A 25731-nucleotide genomic window follows, 5' to 3' on the forward strand; every position below is an offset into this window, starting at 1 on the left:
AGCTGGCACAAAGGTCGTACCCATATGATCACTACTTCATTTAACGGGGAATGGCTGAAATGTTTTAATATTTTAAAATGGCTTGTAAACCTTCAGGTGCTTCTCATTTGTGGAGAGTTTGCTATTTAATGGTAGAAAGTTGGGAAATTTCATTTCAGAATGTCAGAGTTTGAGAAATGTGTGCAGAGCACCTTGGGGTCTCAGTTTTACCCTCAGGCACAGTTATCCACAGTACAGCGAGATATTTGTAATAACTACTGCAAAGTCCTATCAAGTAGACTCAGCCACAGTGCATTCAATATGTGCTGAGAAGTCAATATGATTCAGCTGCAGCTCGCAGGGTCCTCTATTTTTCTGTAAACAATAATTTGCTTTCACTATGAACATTTATTGATATATCAACTCTTTGTTTGGGCGATGCATGGATGCTTACTAGGGCTTACATAGGCTCGGATTCAAATCCTTATTGTTGCGTTTATGCAGAGCTTTGATAATTTACTGTCCTCATTAGGAGGTAGAGTCGATTTACACTAGGCCCCGCAATAATATTGAGGGAAGGTACAGCACACTATTGTCAGACTCATGCAATTTGAAAATGACTGGTGCAGTGCCCGTTCCAAACATACCTGTTTGGAACGGGCTGACTGCTTGGCCTCCGGAATTGCTGCTTGCAGCTTTCTGGAGAACCGCTCATCCAAACAACTTCACACTCAATGCTGCACTTCCTTGGGTACTCAGCAATACACCTGTCAAGTGTGAAGTTGATTGGATGAACGGTTGTTGAGAAAATCAAAGGACAGACAGACAGAGAGTCCTTCCATTTAGCAGCAATGGGTCCAACAGGTTTGTCCAATCTCCACTACATCATACAGATGACAGTGCTCCAGTCCATGGGGATGGACGGATCGATACTTCAGTATCAATACTTGCAGTACTGACATTTCATTTTGAGAACTGATCCCCACATAAAAATATCAATCCTATGCGTTTTATTTAACCAGTCATTTTAATGTTTTTTTTTTTTCTACAAAGTTCAATCTGTATCTGATGCTGAAAAATTGCATATTGTAGCAAATAATTATCTAAGATGAGAACTGAGCTATTTCTCCACACATCATACAAACACAGACACGCCCATGCAAAGAAACACAGTTAGGCACTAACACGAAACAAAGCGTAGTGAAGGCAAAAATAATAATTGTATGAGAGAAAATATGGTTCAATATGTATAATAGCAATCACTTCAGGGTGTCGGGTCAGGACACTATATGGTGTTTAGGTGGAGTGAGGAAATGAGATGCAGAACCCGAAGATAGAGTTTAGATGATTTATCTTGAATTAGGTGTGTGGTTCTGAAACAAGAGAATACAACAGTACAGACTTATGAATAATTTAAGTCTAGAACAAACAGTAGTTGTGAGCCTAAGCTAGACATATATATATATATATATATATGTGTGTGTGTATATATATATATATATATATATATATATATATATATATATATGTGTGTGTGTATATATATATATATATATATATATATATATATATATATATATATAGCTAACAGCTAGCGTACAAGCTCAAGGCTAATACCCATTTAACAACAGCATATCAACCATGGCAAACTAGGATAGCTAACAAACAGCATCCAACATCCAAACTCCAAACTGCCAAATATTTGGATCACACACACTGTAATAGTCACCTATCAATTAATATCCAATATATAAGTGTATAAACTTCAGAAAATGGCAACAAAATACACAGCATAACAAGATAAAACAGTAGCTAGCAAATATAAGCATGTCTCATTAGCTGTTATAAGCTAGCAGCTAGCTCTGCATCAAGTCAGCTACATTGACAGAAACAATTAACTTCTCTAAATGAATTACTCCAAATTCAATAGATGAACATTCAACTTACATATTTATGGACGCACACTGAAGGAACAGAATCACCACACTCAGGGTTAACCTTGTCATGCAGCCATCTTCAGCTTGTGGCACTCTGCTGCATTCAGGGGGATATACAAGGTAGGAAATATGAATGCTGAGATCAGGGACACATGAAGGGTTGGAATTCTGAGTTCCCATGAGCTGAGAAGAATCAGCATAATATACTGGGGGGAATTTACACAGGAGGATGGTCGTTTTTACAATAATAATAATAAAAAAAGATAAAATAAAGAAGTAAAGAGTGTTGTTTGGAGTTATTTGACTCTAATAAACTAAAATGTGATGTCTCAAAAGTCAGTCTACCACGTGAAAGAGTGTGAGGGGTTAGAAGAGCAGCAGAGGCAATCAGAGGAGGGGGAGAGAGGGCAGGCAAGTACCCCCACTTCTGGTGCCAGAGTCGTGCAGTGTTCCCTGACAGAAGTGGTATCGATACAGGTATCGGGATACTAGCGTTAGTATTACTTGGCATCAGATGGAGAAGAAAATCAGTGGTACCGCCCATCCTTACTGGTCCACTTTGCTAGTGCAGTCCCGCTCTGTCTGTGTTGCTGAAGTGAATTCTACTTGCTTAGTGCTGCAAATTGATTAACTCGGTTTCCCTATCCTTTTGCCACAACCACAGAGAGGGAATCAAATGCAAGCTAATGAGCTCACAAGCTGACACCAATCAACCCCCTCGCTTTGAAGTTCCCTGATCACTCCTCAATATTGCAATGCATCTGTGAGGCTAAACAGGAGGCTTATACAGTAGGAGCCCAGTGCTTAGCTTCATCATGTGGTGCAATGAGAAATACCTGTGGCTTAATGTCACAGTAGTAACATGCAGGAGCAGCAGTGGACTTCCAGTGGAGCAAGCCACCACTGACACCTGTCAACACCCGGGGAACAGATGAGGAGGTGGTATGTTGGTCCAACACGCTATAGTGACATATGATCACATATGTGCAACTGACTACCCCACATCCTCTAATGGCCAATAGGCATTAGATGGTAATGGTCAATGCACTGTTGCCGCATTTAGATGGAAAATGCCAGTAGGTGCAACACCACAGTAAAAAAGGGCAGCTTGGTCACAGGACTGGACTGCCCTTGGGGTGATAGTGGAGGGAAAGATGGGGTCCAAAACAAATAGCATCTTGGACAATACCTCCCAGCCTGCCTGCAATGAGTTGATGCAGCCATGGAGCACTTTTAGCCTCTGGCTCGTCCCCCCTGAGGTGCAGCAACAAACACCTTGAGTGCTCATTTGTGCCAAATGCCATCCAGTTGCACAATGCTTCTTGCCACAACAGCCTTACTTAAATAAAAAGGTGCTGATGGCTGGTTTCTCTGGACCATTTTCTCTGTTTCTTTGCTCTGCACCACTCAGTGTGTCTGCCTGACTTGCACAGTTCTGATCTGTGCATGTTCCTGCGCATCTCTCTTGAATATGAAATGGTACATACAGTATTTCTGAAAACTGAAATGTGTTTGGACACATTTTACATCTGATCATGTGCATAGCTAATGATTGCTACTTGCACATTTGCCTGTGATAATGAAGACACCGGATGCTGTTTATTTGTGGTATTATTTTTAATGTCTTCAGTGTGTTCTTTTATCTTCACGACTCTCTAATTGTGTGATATCTTTATCACACTCTGCTGCTTCACACACAGCCCACTTCCTCCAAGGGGATCAATTAAATGTCAATGACTGTATTCTACTGTAATCTGAACTACTGTCATTGACTGAACATAAATAAATAAATAAATAAATAAATGAAATAGATAAATAAATAAATAAATAAACACTGGAATTTCCCCCCTTTTCTCACTTTATTTCTGTTTTTCCTGCATGTTCCTTTATTTAGCCTTTTAGTCCCACTTATGCCTATATTCCATTGGCTCCAGCCATGCCTTTTGAGATTCGTCTGGATAATCTGGCTGCAAGATTTGATCTATCTATAAAGTCAACATGCATGGAAATTAGCTTTTTATGTGAATGTCATTGTGACATTTCTATAAACACCTGTCATCAGAGTGACATATCCACTGTGAGAAGCATCTAACTGAGGAGAACTCACACATGATGGGCCAGAGTGTGACCTATTGCTTAGCAAGGTAACCCTCGAGCTGAGAGGTCATACATATTTAATTCTCCTTTTCCATCAAAAGTTCAGGACCAAAATTCTTAGGTCTTGCTCTTGGAAGAGGGCTCTGGGGGTAAAGCATAAGCACCCTATGCTTTTGTGTTTTTGTGTTTCCACTGCATCCCTGAGAACAAACATAATGCAAATTAAGATAAGGTGTGCTCTCATTCTGTGTGTGACAACGGCGAAACAGTAAACATGAAGAAGGTTGTAGCCATTGTTATGTTGATGAATCACCACTCTGCTGTTTTTGCATTTGATTTTTGAGAGGAGACGTGCAGAGGTCAAAAATGACATTGAGGATGCTAGTAAAGTGAAAGCCGAAAGGAGGAAAGTTTTACGTAGAGAAATCAGCTGTGGTGAGTGGCATTCGGTCGCAAATTGAGGCGAAGGATATGTTTTTCTTTATCATTTTAAACAGCAGGGCTGATACTTTTGTGCTGCTTTTGTTAAATATTTAGCCAATCAGGAACCCTCAGCACTAAAACTCTATCCTGATGGTCTTTAGGAATTCAGTACCTTGGTTTCAGGGACTGTTTCCAGGCCCAACTTGACCCACTGAGGCAAAGAGGGAATCATGGGAAGGGGGGTAAGGATTCCTGGTTCCTCCAAAAAGTTACTGTGTTTTGGACAAGGTCCTATAGATGTGAAAGTGCCTTTGGGCAAAACACCTTTTTTGTACCAGCTGAGTCAACAACATTCTGTGGCTATAGATGCACTGGAAGGTGGAAGAATTCCCACCCTTTGCAATCAATTGATTATCACAAAAGGAAGGGCACAGAATGGTTCCATGTCTTAAGTCTTGTCTAAGAGTCTTGTTTTGGCAGCCTTTTCCTGTACCTCACTGATCCAACACTGGTAAATGGCACAGGGGGCACAGGCATTTGTCAAAGCCATGAGAATTAGACCAACCACTGTCCCAGCTCAGGGGATAACTCATCTCACCTTGTCACCGCTATTGTGGTGAAAGCCTCAATCACTCATCAATCTCAGCCCCATCACCATTTATGCCTAGACCTCCTTTTAAGCCCTACCACAACCTTTAACTGTTATACATAATTCACTGCACCAAAGGACACTCTCTCAGGTTTTTTTTTTTTTTTTGGTCACCAGTCTAATAGATCGATCAAACATGAAGTATCATGTAAATCTTCTTTTAATTTCTCTCTCTCTTTCTGTATCCATTAAGGCATGTGCATTTATATTGAAAGTAGCCAGAACGTGCACACTGCAAACTAGATAATGTTTCAACCCCATTTTCTTTTCTATGCCACAAGGCTTCTTGTCTGTACCAAAGTTTGGAGAAAAAAAAAAACAATTTACATCAAAGCCAGGTTCAATTAATTTCTTTTTCAATCAATTAGAAATGTAAATAGAAATTACAGCTCATTTACTAATGATTACAGCATTCATGCACAATTATTTCTTAATCAGTTGAGGAACCTTTTTCTTGGTGGGAATTTAGAAACAAATTCACTCGTTGAATTGTTTTGAAAGGGACGTTGAACCCAAAATGACAAGGTTTATCAATCAAGCCTGTCCCCAAGGTGCTTTGAAAGGTAGAGAAATCCATATGTCATTTGGCTCTTGTAACAGATTCCCAGGCTGTGTATCGGAGCTGTGTGCATGAATGTCATCTTTATGATAAAATGCAAAAACACAGTCTGTTTCTCTGCCTGAGCACTAACCATGGTCAGAGTTCTATTATCATGTCAGGCACAGCTTCTCCAGGGGGAATCCAGACAGCTTTACATGCACCCCACTGTCACAGGCACTTTTGATCCCTCTCTCTCTCTCTCTCTCTCTCTCTCTCTCTCTCTCTCTCTCTCTCTCTCTCTCTCTCTCTCTTGGTCTCGCTCTCTCACTCTCTCTCTCTTTGTCTTTCTGCCTCTCTTTCTTCCTGTCCTCTCATTCTCTCCCGGGCATTCAGAGCAGCGGCACTTGGTGATGATGGGTTTCTCAGATGGAATTAAAATGTCTCGTCCCACAGCTGTCACCCATGCAAATTGCATTGTCTCCAGATTCGATCACTGAAAACAGCCAGCAGTCTATTTTGTTTGATGCCTTTTTCCTTGCCTTTTTTTTATGATGTTATTATCTGTGGTGCTGCTTCTTCCATTAATGTTTTATGCAGTCATTTTTTTCCCGTCTTTCTTTCTTTTTATTTTGCTTCAGGTTTACCGCCATTCCTTCATGGCCTCCTACAGTATCTACAACATTCATACTCGGTACGTAGTTTTCTCCTCCTTTACAGTTGCAGACTTCATGAGTCTTGAAAAAAATGCATCAGGGAAGACAGTAAGTGTAAGTCACCCCAGCAAATGCAATTCTCAATCAAAATTGCGATTGAGATGTTGTGATGGCCAATAATTACTGGCATTTGTCAAGTGAGTTTCCTTTCACCAGATGTGATAACACTGCCTGTGCTCTTTTTCTTAGGGAAGTGTGGGAGCTGGACCCTCCTGAGGTGGTGAACTCTGTGCTGCAGCACGCTGCCTGGGGAGTGCAGGGTCAGCAACTGGTGAGCATACATAAACACCCTCAAACATGTGTCCTCAGCCTCTTTCCCACCACACTCTCATTGTCCGCATCAGGATTTCTATTCTAAACTGGAAAGCACTCAGTAGCACCTCTGCCAATACTGTGCAATGGTCAAGACATGCCAGTTCCACATGTTGGATATTCACCAAAAGTCAATCACACCCACCTCTGCACCCCCCTTTTGGTCAGTGAATCAGTTCTTCCTTGCCAGATGACCAACCTTTGCACCAAGTTTCATGATGTTTTGTAAATCCGTTCAAAAGTTAAACGCATCTTTATATGAAGCCACGCCCACTGCCACACCCTGCTGTGGCCAGTCATTGTGAAAAATTAGCCAGTTCTTCCTTGCTCCATGATCAACCTTTTCACAAAGTTTCATGGAAATATGTGCATAACTTTTTAAATATCCTGCAAACAAACAAATAGATGCAATGGGACGAAACCCAGGTCTTAATTTGCTGAAAAGGTGTTATTATTATTTTATTTTCCGTGTCTGGTATTTATGTGTTGGTCGTTGTGAGTAGACATAGACATTTTATAAAATCTTGTATGTTTTAAATGAAGTAAAAAAAAAAAAAAGAAAAAGAACAGGCATTTGGCATTTCAAAAAATCAAAAACAAACCAAAAAAAAAAAAACAAAACAAAAAAAACAAACAGGCATTTGGCATTTGATTCATAATTTTTGTGTGCATTCCACACACCCAATAACAAGAACACATCAGTAAATCAGTGGTAAACTTGGCTAAATTTGAATTGCTTTTTATTACACATATGCAGTGAATTGGGAAAGTTCACACAGTCATTTGAAGTTCAGCTCCACCAGTTTCTGTTGAGGAATCTAGCAGGTTAGGATGTCTGCACGCTGTCCTTTCCTGGCCGCCTACAACACCTGCATGCACATGGGAAAACAAAAAGATGTCTCCAGTTGCGTGCTGTTGATGGTTAGAATTCCCAGCTTGATGCATAATGTACTGAAATTCACTTTGAGATGGACCTTAATTAGATGCTAATTTGCTTCCATCATACCTCTTTATGTAGCTGCATTGAACAGATGGGGAGGCCATTTTGTTGACAGCTAAAAGGTTCAAGTGTAGTGGAGTCCCTTTGTCTACATTTGCAACTTTCAGCATGGAATATTTGAGCGTAAATCAAGCACAGCTCCATTAGGAAGCCATTATGGTGATAAGGAGGTGAGAGGTAGACAGATGTGTAGGCTTTCCAGCTCTCGAGTGGCATACGCTGCATCATTAGCCACAAGTGCAACTCACGAAACAATGACATTGCATGTGTGTCTTGAGAGGGAGGCTCCGACTGTGAGAGGCTGGTGCAACTATTTCCTTGGGAATTCTTTTTTTTTTAGGTGTATTCTCATTAGCAAGGTGCCACAATGTTAAGTTTCAAATATAAATTAGGTGTCTGCAGGTGACATCATAGGGTCTCGAGCATTATATATGGTACATAGTTTGACAAGGTATACAGTATCTTGTGGAGTGGGATGCTAATTTTAGCAAGTTTACAAACTCTGAAACACAAAATGTAAAGGCTAGCCATGGTGAGTGTTTCATCTTGCGAGTGTCCCCTGTTCCTTAATTATTGTGTTGTTGTTGTTATTTTGTGGTAGTCTGTGGCCCAGGGGGAATGGGGGTGGGCGGTTGTAGATGGCCTATATTTTACAAATATTTCCTATCTTTTGAAATAGGTAAGTGGATAAGAAAACTTTTTTCATTGTGATTGAGTCTGACAGATTTTTGCATCTACATTTCAAAGAGTAAAACTTGCTTCTTCTTCTTATCTTATTTCAAAGGAGCTACTTTCAGGGGGATAAAACGCTCCTCTTGAGCTGAGAGGCTTGAGATGAGGTGGGATGTAACCACGGAGGATTTTAGCAATTGATGAGAAGTGCAGTCTAAGGCGGGACTACCGACATAAACAAAAAAAAAAAAAAAAAAAAAAAGTGCGAGCAAGGATTTTGATGATAGTTTTTAGTGGTAGTGTAGCCAAGCCTTGCCTATCCTATATAACCAGCCTTCGACTCCTCACAAAGCAGCGTTTTTTAATGCCTCATTAAGCAAAAGCTATAAGTTTGCAGAGACACACATCTCCTCCATGGACTGCATTATTACAAGTTTGTCACATCAGAGGTTTGATTTGGCTGCTGCTTTGTAGTTGAATAAAACCAAAAGGCATACAGGCGACGGGAAATGAGTCACTCTGATAATAGCATGAAAAAGTCCACAGTATTTTTTTTTAAAAGGGCTTAGCATTGACATCCCAACTCTTTGTCCTAAAACTCTTCCAGCTCCCTCTTCCTTATAATTTGAAAGATCAAACCCGTGACAGCAAAACCTCAAATGGCTGATTATTCTCGACCTTTGTTCTTATATCATTGTACTGACGAACCCACCCAAAGTATAATACGTTGTAACTGCAGACGGTGTATTTGAAGTAGGAACTTTTTTTTCTGTCATTAAAAAAACGAAGTGAAAAAAAATTCAGACTTGCGTAATATGCATACGCTTCGCTCTGGGGTGATTATGTCTCAATGCCTTCGATCCAGACGGCAGAAGGCCCTGCTGACTGTGAGGCTGTGGCAGTGCAGGACTTAGGGTCTTTAGTGGCCGGTTTTTATGTACTTTAAGATCACATGAGGCCACAGACGTCTGGGTTTTTGGAATTGGAAGGATTCTGTGCAAACTGTTTCTATCTGAGGTAGAATTTGGTTTGAGCAACTTGGTTTGGTTTGCACAGGACATAATTTGTTTACTACGTTACAGCAAAGAGACGCTTCAGGTGTCTTTCTTTTGTATTATTTTCTGCAGTTTTTCCCCCCCTAAACAAACAGCTGTTGCTTCTGCCTCAAATGGAACACATCACTTCCTGTGCCATTTTGACCGGAGGATTTTTTCTCAGAGACACCAGCCAGGCATTGAGTGTTTAGTTTAGAGCAGCAAGTGTCAAAGCTTTCATGAACCGGGCCTAAGATGAATCAGTAATGTGTCGCCAGTGACACCGCTGAGCTGCAGATTGACAATGAGATATGAAACTATTGCAGTGTTGGCAAGTTAAATGCCTGATAGTGTCAAAACTGAGCAGAAGATCCAGATTACAGGATGTTAACTTTACCATTCAGCCTGGGATGCTAAATTTACTGGAGGGTTCTACTCCACAAATACCTCTGATGGGAGATAGTCGCTTTCATCACTGACTCATACTCACGTTTGACACAGTGTCAGGTCCTGTTAAGGTCACGACCAAAAGGATACCTTCAGTCCAGAGGGGGTAGTCTGTCTGAAGATCATTTCAGCCTTTTAACCTTTTATATTATGTGATCAGTCATTACTTTTTAAGTCTCTAAGAGTGCCTGGTGTGCTATTCTTTTTTTCTCTACAGATCTACATATTTGAAAATAACATCTACTACCAATCAGACGTTAAGAGTAACTCCCTCAGATTAACGTCCTCAGGGAAGGATGGGGTCATCTTCAATGGGATCGCTGACTGGCTCTATGAAGGTAAATATTGGCTAATTTTGCATAAAGGGATATTTTCTCATTCAACCCAAGGGAGCAGCTGAATTGACACAGCAAAGCGTGTCAAAAGCGATGTGTCTTTGTTTGACTGACAGATGCGAAGAATGCTAAGAAACCATTTTAGAGAAACTGAATGACAAACACAGAAAACATTTTCACACAATATGGCCTCTGGTATTATCCGTTTGAGTTGATTTAGATATACAGAAGCTGCTCTGCAACAATGTTAAGCCTTGCCGGGTACAAATGATGACATCTAACTTCATTTTAAAGTAAACTTTTGCATTTGGAAATATGTTAACCCCAAAATAGTGGTGAAAGGTAATGTGTGATGAAGGAAATATATCTCCCATCTGGCTGTAATCAGTTATTCTGTATGTGTTTAAAGGAAACATGCGGCATTCTTAGTGTTATTTGAGAGATTGCCCATGTCTTGTGTTTTATGGGTAAAAAATAAAGTTAAATTCCTACTTTCTGATGTTTTTTTTTTTTTCAATTTAATAGATAACTATCCAAAGTACACTATTGTTTTTGTACTCTTTTCACTCTGTACACTTTGTCATCTTTCCCCAACATGCACAACAACAGTAAGAACACTGAATATTGAAATACTGAAACTCAGTCACAAGAAAAGGGGTAACCAGTTCTGTCTATTTTGAGAGCAAATGTGTAGAGCTGTCTTAGGCCATATTTTCACTAACTGCAAGTCAACTGCAGTTAACATTTTTGTCACAAATTTAATCATCTTTGGTTTCTCATACATTTATGTTTAAATACAGCCACAAACATTTCCATATTGTAATGTTTACACAGATCGGACTGCCATTTTGACATTTTATAAAACCTCCATTAGGGTGAGTTGATTTGTTCACATAAACATTGTGTCAGTGATATGGATGTGGTATACAGAGATATTTATAGTATTACAAATACTGATGATGTTTCCACTGGGTCGCATGGCTTTTTGCACAATCCAATACAATCCTATTTGTTTTAATGCTTAAAATCCTGTCCTCTTCTGTTTATTTACATCTCTCTGAAGTCAGTTCAACATGTAACGAGACTAAGGGTTCATGCCCGTCACACCGCTTGAATAATGGCTGGCTCTCATTCGTGCCATCTAAACACAATATAAAATATGCATAACTGTGCTACAGTATTATTCAAGTGTCCTGTGTGGGATTTGTTGGATCAGTAGATACAAAATACTTTTAAAAGGGCATAAATTAATGACCTTAATTGGTGATGAAAGAATTGCAATATCAGCAGTTCTCTGTGGCCTGTAATTGACATAACTAATAAAATCCATTTTCACAACAGAGACAAATGAACTATCTAATTAAAGCAGAGATCCAACAGAAACGTCAAGCATAGAGGGGATATGTCATGATACAAATTACTGTAATAATAATAATAATGCTTTGTCATTTGTTTTTTTTTTTGGTTTGAGAGCATCTGAAACATGTTAATTGGGACACTGGTCGCTCAGTTTTAGCACCGTCCTCCCATGTTTGAGCAGTTCAAAATGTGAAGGGGGTGGAGGGTTTGTTCCAAAAGCAGCACTGGCTGGAAAGTGAGTTTTAAAAGCCAGAAAACTCAGCACTTGGTGAAGGTCACTGATATTGATCAACAACCCTATCAACCTCCCCAACAAATACATTATGGTTAATTTGTCCTGCAGGACAGTAAAACTCTGTTTTTTTGCTTTTTTTTTTTTTTTTTTTTTTTTTGATAAATTCAAGATCATTCCTTGTAAAAAGAAAGCTGCTTAACTGATGCATTTTTTCCTAAACAGAGGAGATCCTTCAGACCCATGTGGCACACTGGTGGTCACCTGATGGAGAGAGATTAGCCTTCCTGGTCCTTAATGACAGCCTTGTGCCCAACATGGCATTACCACGCTTCACGGGCTTGACATACCCAAAAGGGAAGCAGTACCCATACCCAAAGGTGAGCACTGCTGAGAAGCTGCACTTGCCAAATGGGTGAGATACAAATTTGTTGTCACCAGCACCAGGAATGGACAAGAGTTTGATTGTTGATCTGTTGCTATGCGTCAGTGTTTATCTGGAAGGCACACAATAATAACACACAAATACTGTATGAGCACTCAAAAAATGTGCTTACACTGTAATGTTACTGTCTTGTAAGTGTATTATATACTGTAATGGGAGAGAGGTTCCATTAACTGAGAGAGATTTTTATTGACATGCTGATAAACCTTTTGCTTGGATACATACACAGGTGAATACACTGCAGTACAGCTGTTCCAGATTTAAGTTATACCTGCTCTTCTCTGATGGTTTAATAGCACAGAGCGGTCTCACATTTAGCTGGTAAAAGATATCTGACATTGATATCTGATGCTGTTGGTGTTGCTTCCCTGCCACAACTCTGTGGCCCAGTGGGAGTGATAACAGGACTTGGTGCTTTGTCTTGATGAATCAGTTCCAACAACACTTAAATGCAGGAGCAGTGACATTTATTTAAAGGAAAAAATACAATCTAAAACACTGAGACAGCGTACTTTGCATTTCTGGGAATATTTATTTGTTTATTTCTGAATTTAGCTGTGCTAGAAAACTGCTTGAAAAGTGAATAAACAGAAAATTAAAGGCAAAATGAAAAGGATTTCTCGATTGCTGTTTGTAAACAAAATATTCAAAGCTGGCCCCTCCTTCCTGGCTAAGCTAGCCGCTGGCAGAGTTTTTGTTTCCTAGGATGGCAATGGAATGGAACAACCTCCCAAAATGTAAAACTTTCCATCGTTGTTCCAGGAAAAAAAAAAGTTTTATCTGCTTGGTGCTTTGCCTTACTGTATTTCCTTCTTCCCTGTGTATGCAATTTCCGTATCTTCCTATTGGATGAAAATTTTGTAGAACCCATACACAACTGTATAACTGTATAGGCAGTGTGATCCAAAAAGAGAGCTGCTATTTAAAAAATTACTGTGCTTTGCTATTGTCATTTATTAATTACAATTCTCTACATTTTTGTGCAGCAAGACTGATTTCACTTGCTGTTTTGGGTCATGTTAAAAAAGAAATACATTACAATGATACATGACTTTTTTTCTGGACTACTGGTTCTGTGTGCAGGCTGGCCAACCCAACCCAGTGGCGAAGCTGTATGTGGTCAATCTGTACGGGCCAACACACACCCTGGAGCTCACACCTCCAGAGAGCCTCAAACTGCGGTGAGACGAGCTCCTATCCCCTGTCTCTGCATGTGTTTTCAGGTTTATTCATCAGCTGGCGTAGTACTTGAAGGGAAGGTTCTGACAGTTTGAATTTTAATTATTTTTCTTCACCAGCCGCTTTTTGCATTTGTGGGGGGAAAACCTACACGGCTCGCTGTGCCCCTGCATTGCGGTTACAGTAGCTGTAGCCCTTGTTTTTTAATGAAAACTGCTAAAAAGCCAAACTGAAGGACACATTGAGACCATCAAATCCCACCAAGGATATGGTGAAAAAATAAATAAATAAATAAAAATTTTTATTCACAATGGCCACGGTCACACTTGTCGTTTCAACATCATTTTTGAGAACTTATTATATACGTCAAAATCTCATGAGATTGCATCATTGCATGCTGCATGCATCTCCTTTGGCTGCACTTATTTAAATTTCTATCTGCATCACCACTCCGTCTCCTTAGATTGAATGCATTGCTTTCTTTGTTGCTGGATTGCATCTTGACAGCCTGGTCTCATGAAATCTGGTGACATCGCACACAATGTCTTATAATGCAAATAATGTGCTGATGTGTTTTCCCACCATGGAAGAATCACATGAGGGGCACACAGCTAGAAACAGGCAGTAGTTTTACATGTAAAAATGTGGTGGAAAGTAGGATCTGGAGGTCAGGGTGGGAGTTTTGACCTCCAGTGGTCCAGACTCAGTTTCCACCTATGAATAAAACTTCCTACTGTGAGTGATGTGTTCGTTTTTACCAGTTTTACTTATTTAACCAAAACCTTACTTTAAAGCAACTGCAAGGAGGTTTAAATTGGTTATGAAGCAGTCTCAATTTCATAGTGATGCCTCTATATGACCTACATGAGCTAATGAGGCTGTTTCTATGTAGTTATTCTAAATGCCTGTCACCGGGTTGGTGGAATTAGACAAAACCATTTATAGCATACAGACCGGAAGAGTGTATGGTTATTTTTTTCCCAGGCTAGATATGTCCAGTTGAGACACTGAGATCTGACACTGAGGGCCCTATCTTGCGCCAGACTCCCTAAACCCACTATTTGCAGATTTAGGATTTAGGAAGAGGCGTTCCCCCGTAAAAGTTGCTATCTTGTGCACCTCCCGCTATCCGCAAAACACCTCCGCTACCCGCTATATTATGCATAGGCGTGTTTTGGGCGTTACGCCAGTTAAACCAATCAGTGTGCCAGGTGCCATTGCCTTTAAGGGCAGGATGCGCTATCCTAAATCCTAAATCCTAAACCCGCGATAGAGAGAGGGAGGTAGATTTTCTCAGGGCTTCTACTGAGGCTAAAGCAAGGTGGCTTTATATACATATTATATATTATATTATAGGCGAGTTAATTCGGAGGTGGAGCCACATGTGTCCAAGTGGGCGTGTCACAAGGTTGTACTGATTGAGTAAAATCTCCAGGTCACACACCACACACAAGAGGCAGAGGTGGAACTATGTGTAAACTAATTTATTGACAACGTAGATTGGGCAAATAAAATATTAAAATAATAATAAAAAATATAGCACAGCTGCTGGCTTATGATAAAACAATAAAACGTGCCGGCGTAAGTGTCCAATTAAAACAGTCTTTCCTCTACACAGTCTATATGAGTAATATACTCAGTCCATTCCGGCGGCGTCCCGGTATCAGTCCGACCGTGTGCGTGGTGAGGCTCCGTCGGGGCGCGCATTGAAGCCACCTGGGCGCGCTCTCCTAACAGCCCAAACTTTAAAGTGTGTGCGCAAGATAGCAACTTTAGGGATAGCGCATGAAACACGCCCACGGACATACCTCCAGGCGCAAATGACGGAGTCGGCATAACGGATAGCAGGTAGCGGGTGGCGCAAGATACCGTTTAGGGATAGCGGAACCTCCTAAATCCGCAATTTGCGGGTAGCAGGTAGTGGCAGCGGATAGCGGGTGGCACAAGATAGGGCCCTGAGGCTCTGCATTAAATATATTTAATGTAGTAGTTTAACGTTAATGTAGTTAAAGTTAATGAAGTAAACCTGTTGGGTAGCCTCATGTTAACATACTGACATGTATCCCTGACATGTAGCCTTAGCTGTCAGATCCCTGTTCAGTTATCCAGGCCTTTGCTGCTGCTTCCCTCGGTCATGTTTGGCTCCTCTGCCCACCATCCTGACCGAGCTGTCACCCTGAGCTAGTTAGCTCCAAAGCAAAAACAGTACTGTGTTTTTCCTGCCTTCTGCCTTGCATAAAATATCCTCATTGCAGGTGTTGCAATTTTCTGTGTTTTTTAGTGAAGCTGAGCCAAACCTTCAAGCATATGCTGGGGTCAGCCATGGTCCAGGATGAAAACACAAGTGGTTCTTCTCACATGTTATGTTGCCGTCTTTCTTTCAGTTGTTTTCACAACAAGTTCAGATCGAGATCTTTGAGACATGAGGCGCTGTTTCTAATGGGGAATGCAGCCTTCATTTCGGGAAATAATACCGCTTTTGTCCGCCAAAATCAACACAAGATTAAAGCTGCTTTAACCTTATGGCAAATTATTTTTGTTGGCCAAACTGTGGCAGTGAAACTTGCATTACATTCCTCCACCTTTCATGGTGAAGCAATGTAATCATACATTATTCATGCCTGAGAGTTTGTGCTCATTTCACAATTATGTGAAATGTCTAGATGCTGTAGATTTCTAGTAACAATGTGAGCATGACCACTTCATATCGGATGATCAAAGCAGCCTTGATAAAAGTGTAACTGTAGCTTTGGGGAAAGTAGACCTCTCCTATAAGAGACTACACTGCATCTCCTAGATGCAGAAAAGTGTTTCATCACTTTGGATAGAGTTAGGATTATTTCAAAGCATGGAAACAACTTGAAATAGCTACTGCTATTATGATATTTTCTTTAGGGAACATTACGTGACCATGGTCAAGTGGATCAGCAAGACTAAGACCTCAGTCAGGTGGTTGAACCGAGCCCAGAACATCTCCATCCTGACTGTGTGTGACACCACCACAGGAGCCTGCGTCAAGGTGTGTGCAAGTGCATGTCTTTGTGTGTGGGGGGACTTGGGGAGGGGGGAGTCCTGACATGTTTGAACTGGGAGATTATTAGGCCACTGCCTTGTTGACTAAATGAATAGAGCAGTAATACCTCATTCCTATTGCTATGCTTTTACCTTGTATATTCCTTTCAAATGTAACACTTAAGCTGTGCCTATAGTGTATTGATCTCTAGTGGAGTGCTCTTAGCAAGGTCTATGTTTGATAAAGGCAAAGTTAGAAACCTAGTAGTTGCTGTACAGCTACTAGATTTATTGTACTTGACATGGGATTCAGGGTGATACTCTTTTTCTGAGTTTTTCTACCAGTCATGTAATGTATTTGCTCCTACTTGTACTTGCGATAGTTTAATTTTTAATTCACTTTTTGTTCACCATTTTGTAAATGGTGCTATTGCTTTATTGTTGAAAAGATGCCATAACAAAAACCTTGGGCTTGTAAAGGCTTATGAAATTATTTGCAAGCATCATGGCATTCATTATTTTTTGGACTGAAAATAACTTGAGCATTTTTGTAAGACTTTTTTTTTTTCTTTTCCACTGTTTAACTGATTAACTTTCTTGCCAAATGCTCATGCTCGGCTTGAGTCAAACTTAGCTGAAATAGCAGCACATCTACTTGAGAAAAACTTCTGATATCCTCTCTATCTGTGGACAGCACAGAGCAGCTCCGACCCTGTTGTGGAACAGTGGGGATAGACAGGCCACTTTCCAAATCCACAGTTCCTGGGTTAACTCCCACAGCTGACCAGAGCACAAACAAACATGCTGCCCGGCCAAGAGGCAGCTTAGGCCTGGACGCAGCATCAGAATCCCTTGCCAAGATGCTGGCTCTTGTTCACGGCCGTGGGTTTGAAATGAGAGCTCAGATTGGGAATTGTGTCCCCAGTGGTGTTTTAAAGTAAATGAAGAGAAGTAAGGCTATTTGAAAGGGTCCACTATACGGCAGGGGATTCAGGCTCCAAAAATGGGTTATACACATTCTGAAAAAAAATATGACACATACACACAAATATATTGCTCAATTGAAAGTAAAGAAAAAAAAAAGAACCTAATTACACTGCATCTACAGTGTAATTTTAAAACCTTTGTTCACCAAATAGTAATGAGGCTGAAGAATCTCTATTTTGGAAACAATTAGTGTTGAATTTTTTGTTAACAGTTTGTTATGTAAAGGACCATTTGGAAAGAAATCCTGGCTAGGGCATGTGATTGGAGGATTTTCATGATCTGGATGAATTAACATCAATCAGTCTATGACATTTTGCCCTTTCTTTTTCAGAGGCATGAAGAAAGCTCTGAGCTCTGGCTTTCAAAACAGGTAAAGCATGTTACACACTCTTGTAAATGCCTGCACCGCTAAAAAACAAATAAATCAAGTTCATGCAATTCAACCTATAGAATTGACTCTAAAATCCTCACACCTTTCTTAAAAATGTGAAGGAAAAAAAATCCCCAGTGCTATAATTTCACTTGACATCATTCAAATTTATCTCCATGCGTTTGCAAACCTCTGACTAAAAATCAAGGTATTGTTCAGAAAATGCTTTAACAAGTTCAGCTTAGAAATTATTCCACCCCATTGTCAGTTTTTTACTTGTTTTGACTAAATAATATTTTACAGCTCAGGCTAAGATGTTTCTTTATGCAGTGCACTGAGTCATGTTGCACTGACTAACTGTTGAATTTCAATGAACCTGAGTGTAGTGCAGCTGACCTAGATTTATATTAGCTTGTGTGGTGATGTCAGGGGAGCCACTGGACCTAGATAGAGTCCAATAGCCTGGCATCAAATAAAGGCCAGCCAGACAACAGGGCAAAACATATCTGTGCCATGTGTTATATATCTTGATAGTGGGATAATTAAGCTAAAGTATTATTTTTCTGTGCAGAATGAGACACCTTTATCTTGGCCCTACTTTTATTCTTTCAAAAGCAGAGTGGCAGTCCACTTTGCGTTAGCATTTTTTAAATCTTTTCAGCCAGTTGGAAAGCAGAGTGGGGCAGGCACAGGAGAGAAAGATCTGGCAGGATTGGATCCTGTAGGCCAGCAGGGATACATGTTTGGCTCCAGCGGTGCTGGAATTAACCACTTGACAATCTGGCCACATGGACATGCCTGTCTTTGTTAAAGTGGTAATCTGCGAGATCCTCGTCCACTGACTGTGAGGTTGTGGCATGAGCAGGCAGAGGGCCTTTCACAACGGATTTTTATGTAAGATCACATAAGGCCACAGACGTCTGGCTTCCAAGAAAAGCCAAAGAAACTGTCTGTAAACTGTCTCCATCTGAGGCAGAATTTGCTTTGTGTTATTTGGAGATAAGGAGTCCGGAGTGTTGATTTCACAAGCTTGGAATTAAAATTTGTCAAGTATATCAGCCGAGCACAGCACTGCCTAATGCTGCAGTGAAAAATAAATAAATAAATAAATAAATAACATGCCCCAATTTGGGTGTGAGTGGACACAAAACTGGAGGCTATTTTTAAAGAGTTCATTTGTTCATTCTTTAGCTCTTTCATTATGGCAACATCTCAGTGGTGTTTCTGCACTGCATTTCTCAGAGATCACATGTTAATCAAACAGTGTGTAGAGAATGATGTGGGTTGATGATTTTCTGTTGAGGAAGTTCAGTTTCTGTATGTGGCGCTCTTTTCCAAGCAAATTTCCAAAAACAGACCGACCACACACCAGGTGCTTAGAACAAGTAGAATCACTATTGTGTTATGACAGTCAGCATTAGAGATGTACAGAATGTGCTTTTATTTATATATATATATGAAAATACTGGGGATTATTACTTAAAGATTATAAGTGGAGAAAGAGAAAAGGAATTTGACAGTGCACGTCTCATTATGGTTCAGCCAAGGCCATGCCTGTTGGCCACATTTATATGTAAGGTTAATCCACAATGAGGTGGTCTTGTATTAAAAAATCATGACGGCTGGGGAGGTGAAAATGTGGCGCACAGCAGAGGGATGGTGCTCATGGAAAATCAGTATTTTCTGATAGAGGCCCACCTCGGTGTGGATTATCACACATTCAGCAGAGGATAATCATTTATCCTTTACGGTTGTTTTATGGGCCTATGAGCTGCTGCTAAGAAAAAAATACTTCATCACATTCGTTTGTAGAGATGTTTCCATACTAATATAAGTAGTCAAAGCAAAGAAATGACAGTAAAAAGGTTGTCAAGGTTTGCCAGGCAGCTAGCTAGATGAGAAACTCACTAGATCAGCTGCTGTTGCTTGAACTGGGGGAAAGTGTCTTGCTCCACTGTTACCAGTCTACAGTGGCTGATGCCCAGTAATGTTGCTGATGGAGGTTCATAATGTCTTTTTGACACTGGGTGTCACAAGTCAGCCGCTGATTCCCCTTAGTATATTTATCTAGCTTGCTGGCATTAGCCTACAACACACACAACAGCAGGTGATGAGGTCGCAGCTTGACAATGGTCTTATAACCAACCATAGAATTCCTCAGTTGACCGATCAAAATCAACCATTAAACTTAGCTCTGTAATAACAGATGTTAACGACTTTAAAATTTGATTCTGAAAGTTATACTCCAAAGTGTTTGGTTTTGATTTTTGTGCATTGTGGTATAGTGATGGGGCACTCACCTAACTGTTTATACTTGGTAATTTAGTTATGAATATGTTACTACCCGAGCACAGAAAAATGACTTGGTCTGGTGTGGAGTCGAGACTCATGATGTCTCTTTGCTTCTGTAGAACCAAGAGCCGGTGTTCTCCAGGGACGGCAGCAGATTCTTCCTGACGGTCCCAGTCAAGCAGGGAGGACGTGGAGAGTTTCATCACATTGCCATGTTCACCACACAGGTTAAGATCTCACCTGCATGCTCATGAAATAAAGTTTCCATTCATTTAGGGCACAGCGGCCACAGCTTCCATACACAAGGGATGTGGTTAGAGTGCTCATGGTTACAGGATAGATGCTGCATGATACCGGAGCCTCAGTAGGATTGTTTCATTTTCCTCTACATTCTGCAAGTTTAACAGAGAATGGAGCAAATTACATGCAGCATCTCTTATTTATCATGCTATTGTTGAAACCGCCGCTAATTGAAGTATTGAAATAATCATAAGAAACTTGTCACGCCCAGTTTATGAAGCTTTCCTCCCCACTAGTTTGAGCACAAAGTCCAACAAGAAAAGCCTGTCCTCATGAGTGCAGATATTACCAATTCCCCATCCACAGCCAATGAAATCCAGAGGTTGCATGTCGGATTTCAGTTAACTTAATGGAGATGAACTGACTGATTTGAATACAAATTTGGAGAGCCGAGGATGGTCTCCCTGCTGTTTATGTAACATGGTGATTCTTATTTCGTAGCATTACAATTAGGAGATCACTTATCACACCAGATTAGAATTAATGCGGCATTCTTTCTTTGGAGGAATGAATCATTAGATAAGCCTATTTAGTTTAATCCCTGTAATAATGAATGTGCCAGAATTGATAAATATTTCTGCAACAAAAAAAATACCAAAAAGGAGCAGTAGGTCAGTGTGCTGGCAAAAATAATATAGCCTCAGGACAGTTGTGACATGGAGTGCACCAGGTTCACATTAATACAGGAAATGACACTGTTGGCATAAAAATCAGTACATTTATTGCACGATCAGGTTGGAGCTGAGCACTAACTTGTGTATGCTGGTGAATACTGGAGTCCTGCTTATCTCCTCCTCTGTGTGCCCCATTTCCCTCAGTTCAGAGCAGATCAGAATGAAGTCCGGCATCTAACGTCGGGGAACTGGGAGGTGACCAAGATCATCGCCTACGATGAGAACAACGACAACCTGTGAGTCTTACCATTGATGCACACACAGAGAATTAAAGTGCATGGTTTGGATGGCTATAAACCAAATGTTAACTTCCATTTTGTATTTTAGTTATCAGCTTGTCATCATTTTTGTGACATTTAGTCTATCAATATTCTGCTATCTCTACAGTCAAACTGTCAGATGATAAACATGAATTCCTCTGGATCCTGTGAATAATATACGCTATGCAAAAACTAGCTCATGCCATTAATTATTACTGGGGGCGTTTAGTGATGAATCGCCAGGCTGGCAGGGTTGCTGTTCATTTTTGTGGTTAATAGTCAATTTTAGTGTTAATTTGTCATATAATTGTCATATGATTATCAGCACTTCCATGCCACCCTCATGCAGACATGCACACCATGACGTGACCGCATATAACCCATTTATGTGACTCCAATGTAACCTGGAAGCGCTGCCTCCAAGTATTGCACTATTATATGGCTTTACTTTTATTTCTTTCGTTGTTTAGTTTAACATAGCTTCTTTTATTTAATTCATTGTTTCATTTAGCATACCTTCTTTACTCTGACAACAACTCAGTGTCTTTGTTTTCTCTTGGCAGTTATTTCCTCAGTACAGAGGGCTCACCACGCAGACGACAGCTTTTCAGGTGATTTGTTTTACATCCAATTACTCGACCGTAGTTGTTTTTGACAGCTGCTTAACGCTTTAACCGCGCTAGATTAACCTGAGTGAACAAATACTAAACAATTAATGAGTTGATTTCAAGTCAGTATAATTTTACGCACATTTAAACAAGGTTTTGTGGACCTTCGTGTTGATTCTTACAGGCTGTCTGAGAAACTATCCTCTATGCTTTTTCAGTGTTAAGACCGTGGGTCTGTTCCCTCGCCGGTGTTTAACATGTGAGCTGAACAAGGCCCACTGTCTGTACTTCGATGCTGACATCAGCCCCACGAATCAGCACATCATCCTTCATTGTAAAGGTAGGTCAGCTAATAGCCCAGCTAAGAGTTTCCCAGTTCCTCCTCTGACTAAAAGCAGGCAAATTTATCATCCCTATATTGTCCTTAGCCTAGTGACCTGAAAACAAGAACTCAAGATCATAGTAACTATTTATACGTATGCGTAAGTCTACATCAAAAACAAGAGGTGATCAAGCTTTTGGCATTAGGGCTCAGAGACTTTGGAGCTACACTTAAAGTAATCTCTGCTTTCTGTTTTTGGTTAAAAAAAAAAATAAAATAGCTGCAAAAGCATGACATCCACTGGAGATTAATGGCTGATTGGAATAAAAATGCGACAATATTATGTTTTATGTTTCCAATTTACTCAACCATTTTGTTTCATCAACACCACAAGCCAGAACCATTTGACAGATGTCAGGGGTGTGCCTGTAGTAATTTGACACCCTCCAAGTATTCATCTTAAATTTATCTTCCATCAATTCCAAATGAGAAGCATAAAATTACGACAATTAGCCGCTCTATTGTGTATAATTGCTTTAGGTGGCATTACTGGGTCGTGAGCAGCTTATTTAAAAGATGCCAGGGCTTCGTATTGTTTATTGTTTCAATTTATTTAAGCAGATGAAAGCGCTTCATGCTCAGATGCGCTTGGTCTTTGGCACGGTGATTTACTGGACAAGAACACTGTCCTCTCGCCCACAAGCCATAAAACAAAAAAAGAAAACCCACATTATCTTTAGAAGGCAAGTTCAGCGTAACCCCGATTCTTTTTCGTCAAGTGCAACACAATCTTTTAATTCCCCCCATAAAATGCCTCTGATAGGTCTCCCATTCTGACGCAGGTACACACACATAACAAAATATTTTCTCTGTGTGACACAAGCACAAAAATTGGAGTCTGTCTAACCAGTGCCACAGCTGCCTCGATAAACATGAGGCTTTTCCAACCACACAAGCAGGCAAGTAGAAACCAGCTTGTTAGCGTTCATGGAGCAACAATTTTTCAGGTGCGTTGAATGTTTTGCAGCTTATTAAAAACCTTGAATTCTAAGTCCACGTTCCTTGTGTAAGCATGGTGCAAATTACACACCAGAAATTTTTTTCTTATACTGTAGGCATGTAGTTGGCACTCTTATCCAGCAGAACTTACAGTGGGCGTTAACACCAGAAAGAATTTAAGAGCACCATCACTACAAATGACCAGAAGTGTAGGCAAGTAAAACAGTAGAAATGAAAGAAGAACTAAAGAGCTACTTTTTTTCTTTTTATTCATTTATTTATTTATTACTAGAGTGACTATCTGAGGAAGGTGGGAGTGAGGAGATGTGATTCAGGGTGGGTGGGTTGTGTATGCTGGGGGAGTGATTCACTGACAGCTGAGCTATTAAGCAAACCTGCTATCCTATTAACCTTTGAGTAGGTATCTGGTAAACTGTCACACAATACAATTCACTTAATTTGACAGCTCAGGGCTATTAGACAGGCAACAGGAATGACCTTCAGCCCCCTAACTGGTATAGGTAATGTAAAGAAGGTGACAGACTAAACAGTGACACAAAGAAAGGCACTTTGCTGCATTACTTGCTGTATCTTTTGTATACCGCTTTAGAGATGCCACTTTGCAACATAGCATGCATAGACATAATATTTATTGTGCAGCATTATCATTTTTCTCTTAAGAGTTTGAGGTGCACTGAAGTTATCAGTCATTGTTCTGTGAATTTAGTCTTCACTCATCATGCTAGGCATGCATAATCCTTTAGTAATTTAAAGGATTACAGGATAGTGTTTTGCGCAGCACAAAAAGAAAAATAAAATACATTTACTTTGTTTTCTTCGTTGTTTTCTTTAGGTCCTGGAGCGCCTACCGTGATCTTACACAGCCTCAGCAATGCAAGTAAGAGCTCCATGGAACGAATGAAATGCCATGAAAATCTTTATCAGTGGCAACAGGGTGGCCCATTTGTTAGAGAGACAATCTGGACGTGAGCAGCAGAGCATCAAGGTTCAAGTCCCTGTGTCGCCAAGTGTGTGCTGTGCTGGGAGGACCCTTGAGCAAGACGCTGAATCATCTCCAGCTTCAGAATTTCTCTATGAGGATCAAAAAAGTTTCCCTTTGAAGGAGTTGGAGTGCTCCATTAAGACAATCTGTCAGAGCCAACTGTTAGCCAACTGCTCAAAGATAAAGAAATTGGAAAAAAACAAAACAAAACAAAAAAAAAAAAAAAAAAAAAAAAAAAAACATATTCCTACATGCTCAGATCTTGAAGGTTTTTTGACCAAAGTCTATCAAGACACATGACTGTGATAACCTGGACTAAGACACAAAGCCACAAACACTGCACCTTTTCCCTTTGTTTTCAGTCCACGGGGGTTTAATGGTGCTCAACGGGGAGCCATAGACCTCCCTTTGTATTCTTTCTGTCCTTTCTTTTCCTTTCACAAGTGCATGCTGTCACTTATGCTCTCACTCGCTCAGACACATGGACCAAACACACTGACTCACCTACATGCTAATATACTCATCTCATCTTCTCTCTGTCTCAAACAGATAGCACACACACTTCTCCTTGTGATCCATGCCTGTATGTCTATCAATAGTTTTTCCCAAAAAGTTAACAGCTGTGCTGCAGAAAAGCAAGCAATTTGCCCAGGGTTATTTGGATAGACCCTCCATCCACAGCTGGGAACTCAAGGCCCCTGGCGGTTTCATAATGAGACGTCTATTGATTTTGGGTTTTCCATTAGAAATGCTGGATGAATTCCATTTCATTTAGTTGCTTCTCAGATGGCTTGAATGGAGAAATGGCCAAAACAGGGAGTCATTGTTTACTGTGTGCGCAGAAAATAGCAGGGATCCCGTTCTGGGTGGGCATCAGCAAGCTGCTGAGGGTAAAACACTTCTCTGAAATGGAGCCTTTTGTCTTTTATCTTCTCCTTATTCAGGTTACTGGTTTTTACAGTGGTAACCATGGCCAAATCATGTCTTAAATTACGGCCAGTGGCAAATTATTAATTTGAATTCTTTCAAGCATGCCCAACTACAAGCAATATCGAGCTTTAAAGCTTTAAAGCAAATGTGCTTTTCCAGCACATTTGACAACACTGAGGTATTTTAGAAGTCCTGACAAAACACATACCACCTGTTGGAAAGTGGTTAGTTTCTGCTTTTTTTATACCATTGTGGAACACCAATGTTGCAGTACAAAAAAGAGAGTATGTGCAGTAGCCAGTAGCACTATGAACAAGTCTTTGTGAAAAGAGTAGTATTGATGCAAGAAATTTCATTTATTTCAGACAGTAAGCCCTGAAGAGAGAAGAAATCCAGGACTGGGATTGTATTCACATTTCCTTTTCAATCTACCACAAAATCACACCGTGCCAAAAAACAATCCATGAGACTCAGATCTTATTCATCTTATGTAGACTTTTCATTTTATCTCATTATATCTCCTGCTCTAAATACAAATCCTCATACTGCTATTGGTCATTGGTATGCGATGACACTAATATTATTGAAAGCGTTTTTTTGGACTCCTTCATCCCTTAAAC

The 25731-nt window shown here is 40.3% G+C and overlaps 1 protein-coding gene across 1 annotated transcript in view; it reads left to right on the top strand.

Annotated features, from left to right (window-relative positions):
- Positions 1-25731, top strand: part of dpp10 (dipeptidyl peptidase like 10) — a 91462-nt gene that overhangs the window by 58246 nt on the left and 7485 nt on the right. Inside the window, exons 6-17 of the mRNA XM_030081279.1 lie at positions 6265-6317; positions 6529-6610; positions 10022-10142; positions 11956-12110; positions 13259-13356; positions 16250-16373; positions 17685-17723; positions 20135-20242; positions 21134-21225; positions 21813-21860; positions 22076-22197; positions 24032-24076. Of these exons, the coding sequence (XP_029937139.1) occupies positions 6265-6317; positions 6529-6610; positions 10022-10142; positions 11956-12110; positions 13259-13356; positions 16250-16373; positions 17685-17723; positions 20135-20242; positions 21134-21225; positions 21813-21860; positions 22076-22197; positions 24032-24076 (1087 nt within the window). The remainder of the gene's footprint in view (positions 1-6264; positions 6318-6528; positions 6611-10021; positions 10143-11955; positions 12111-13258; positions 13357-16249; positions 16374-17684; positions 17724-20134; positions 20243-21133; positions 21226-21812; positions 21861-22075; positions 22198-24031; positions 24077-25731) is intronic.

Source organism: Myripristis murdjan, chromosome 21, assembly GCF_902150065.1.
Source record: "Myripristis murdjan chromosome 21, fMyrMur1.1, whole genome shotgun sequence".
Lineage (NCBI taxonomy): Eukaryota > Metazoa > Chordata > Actinopteri > Holocentriformes > Holocentridae > Myripristis > Myripristis murdjan.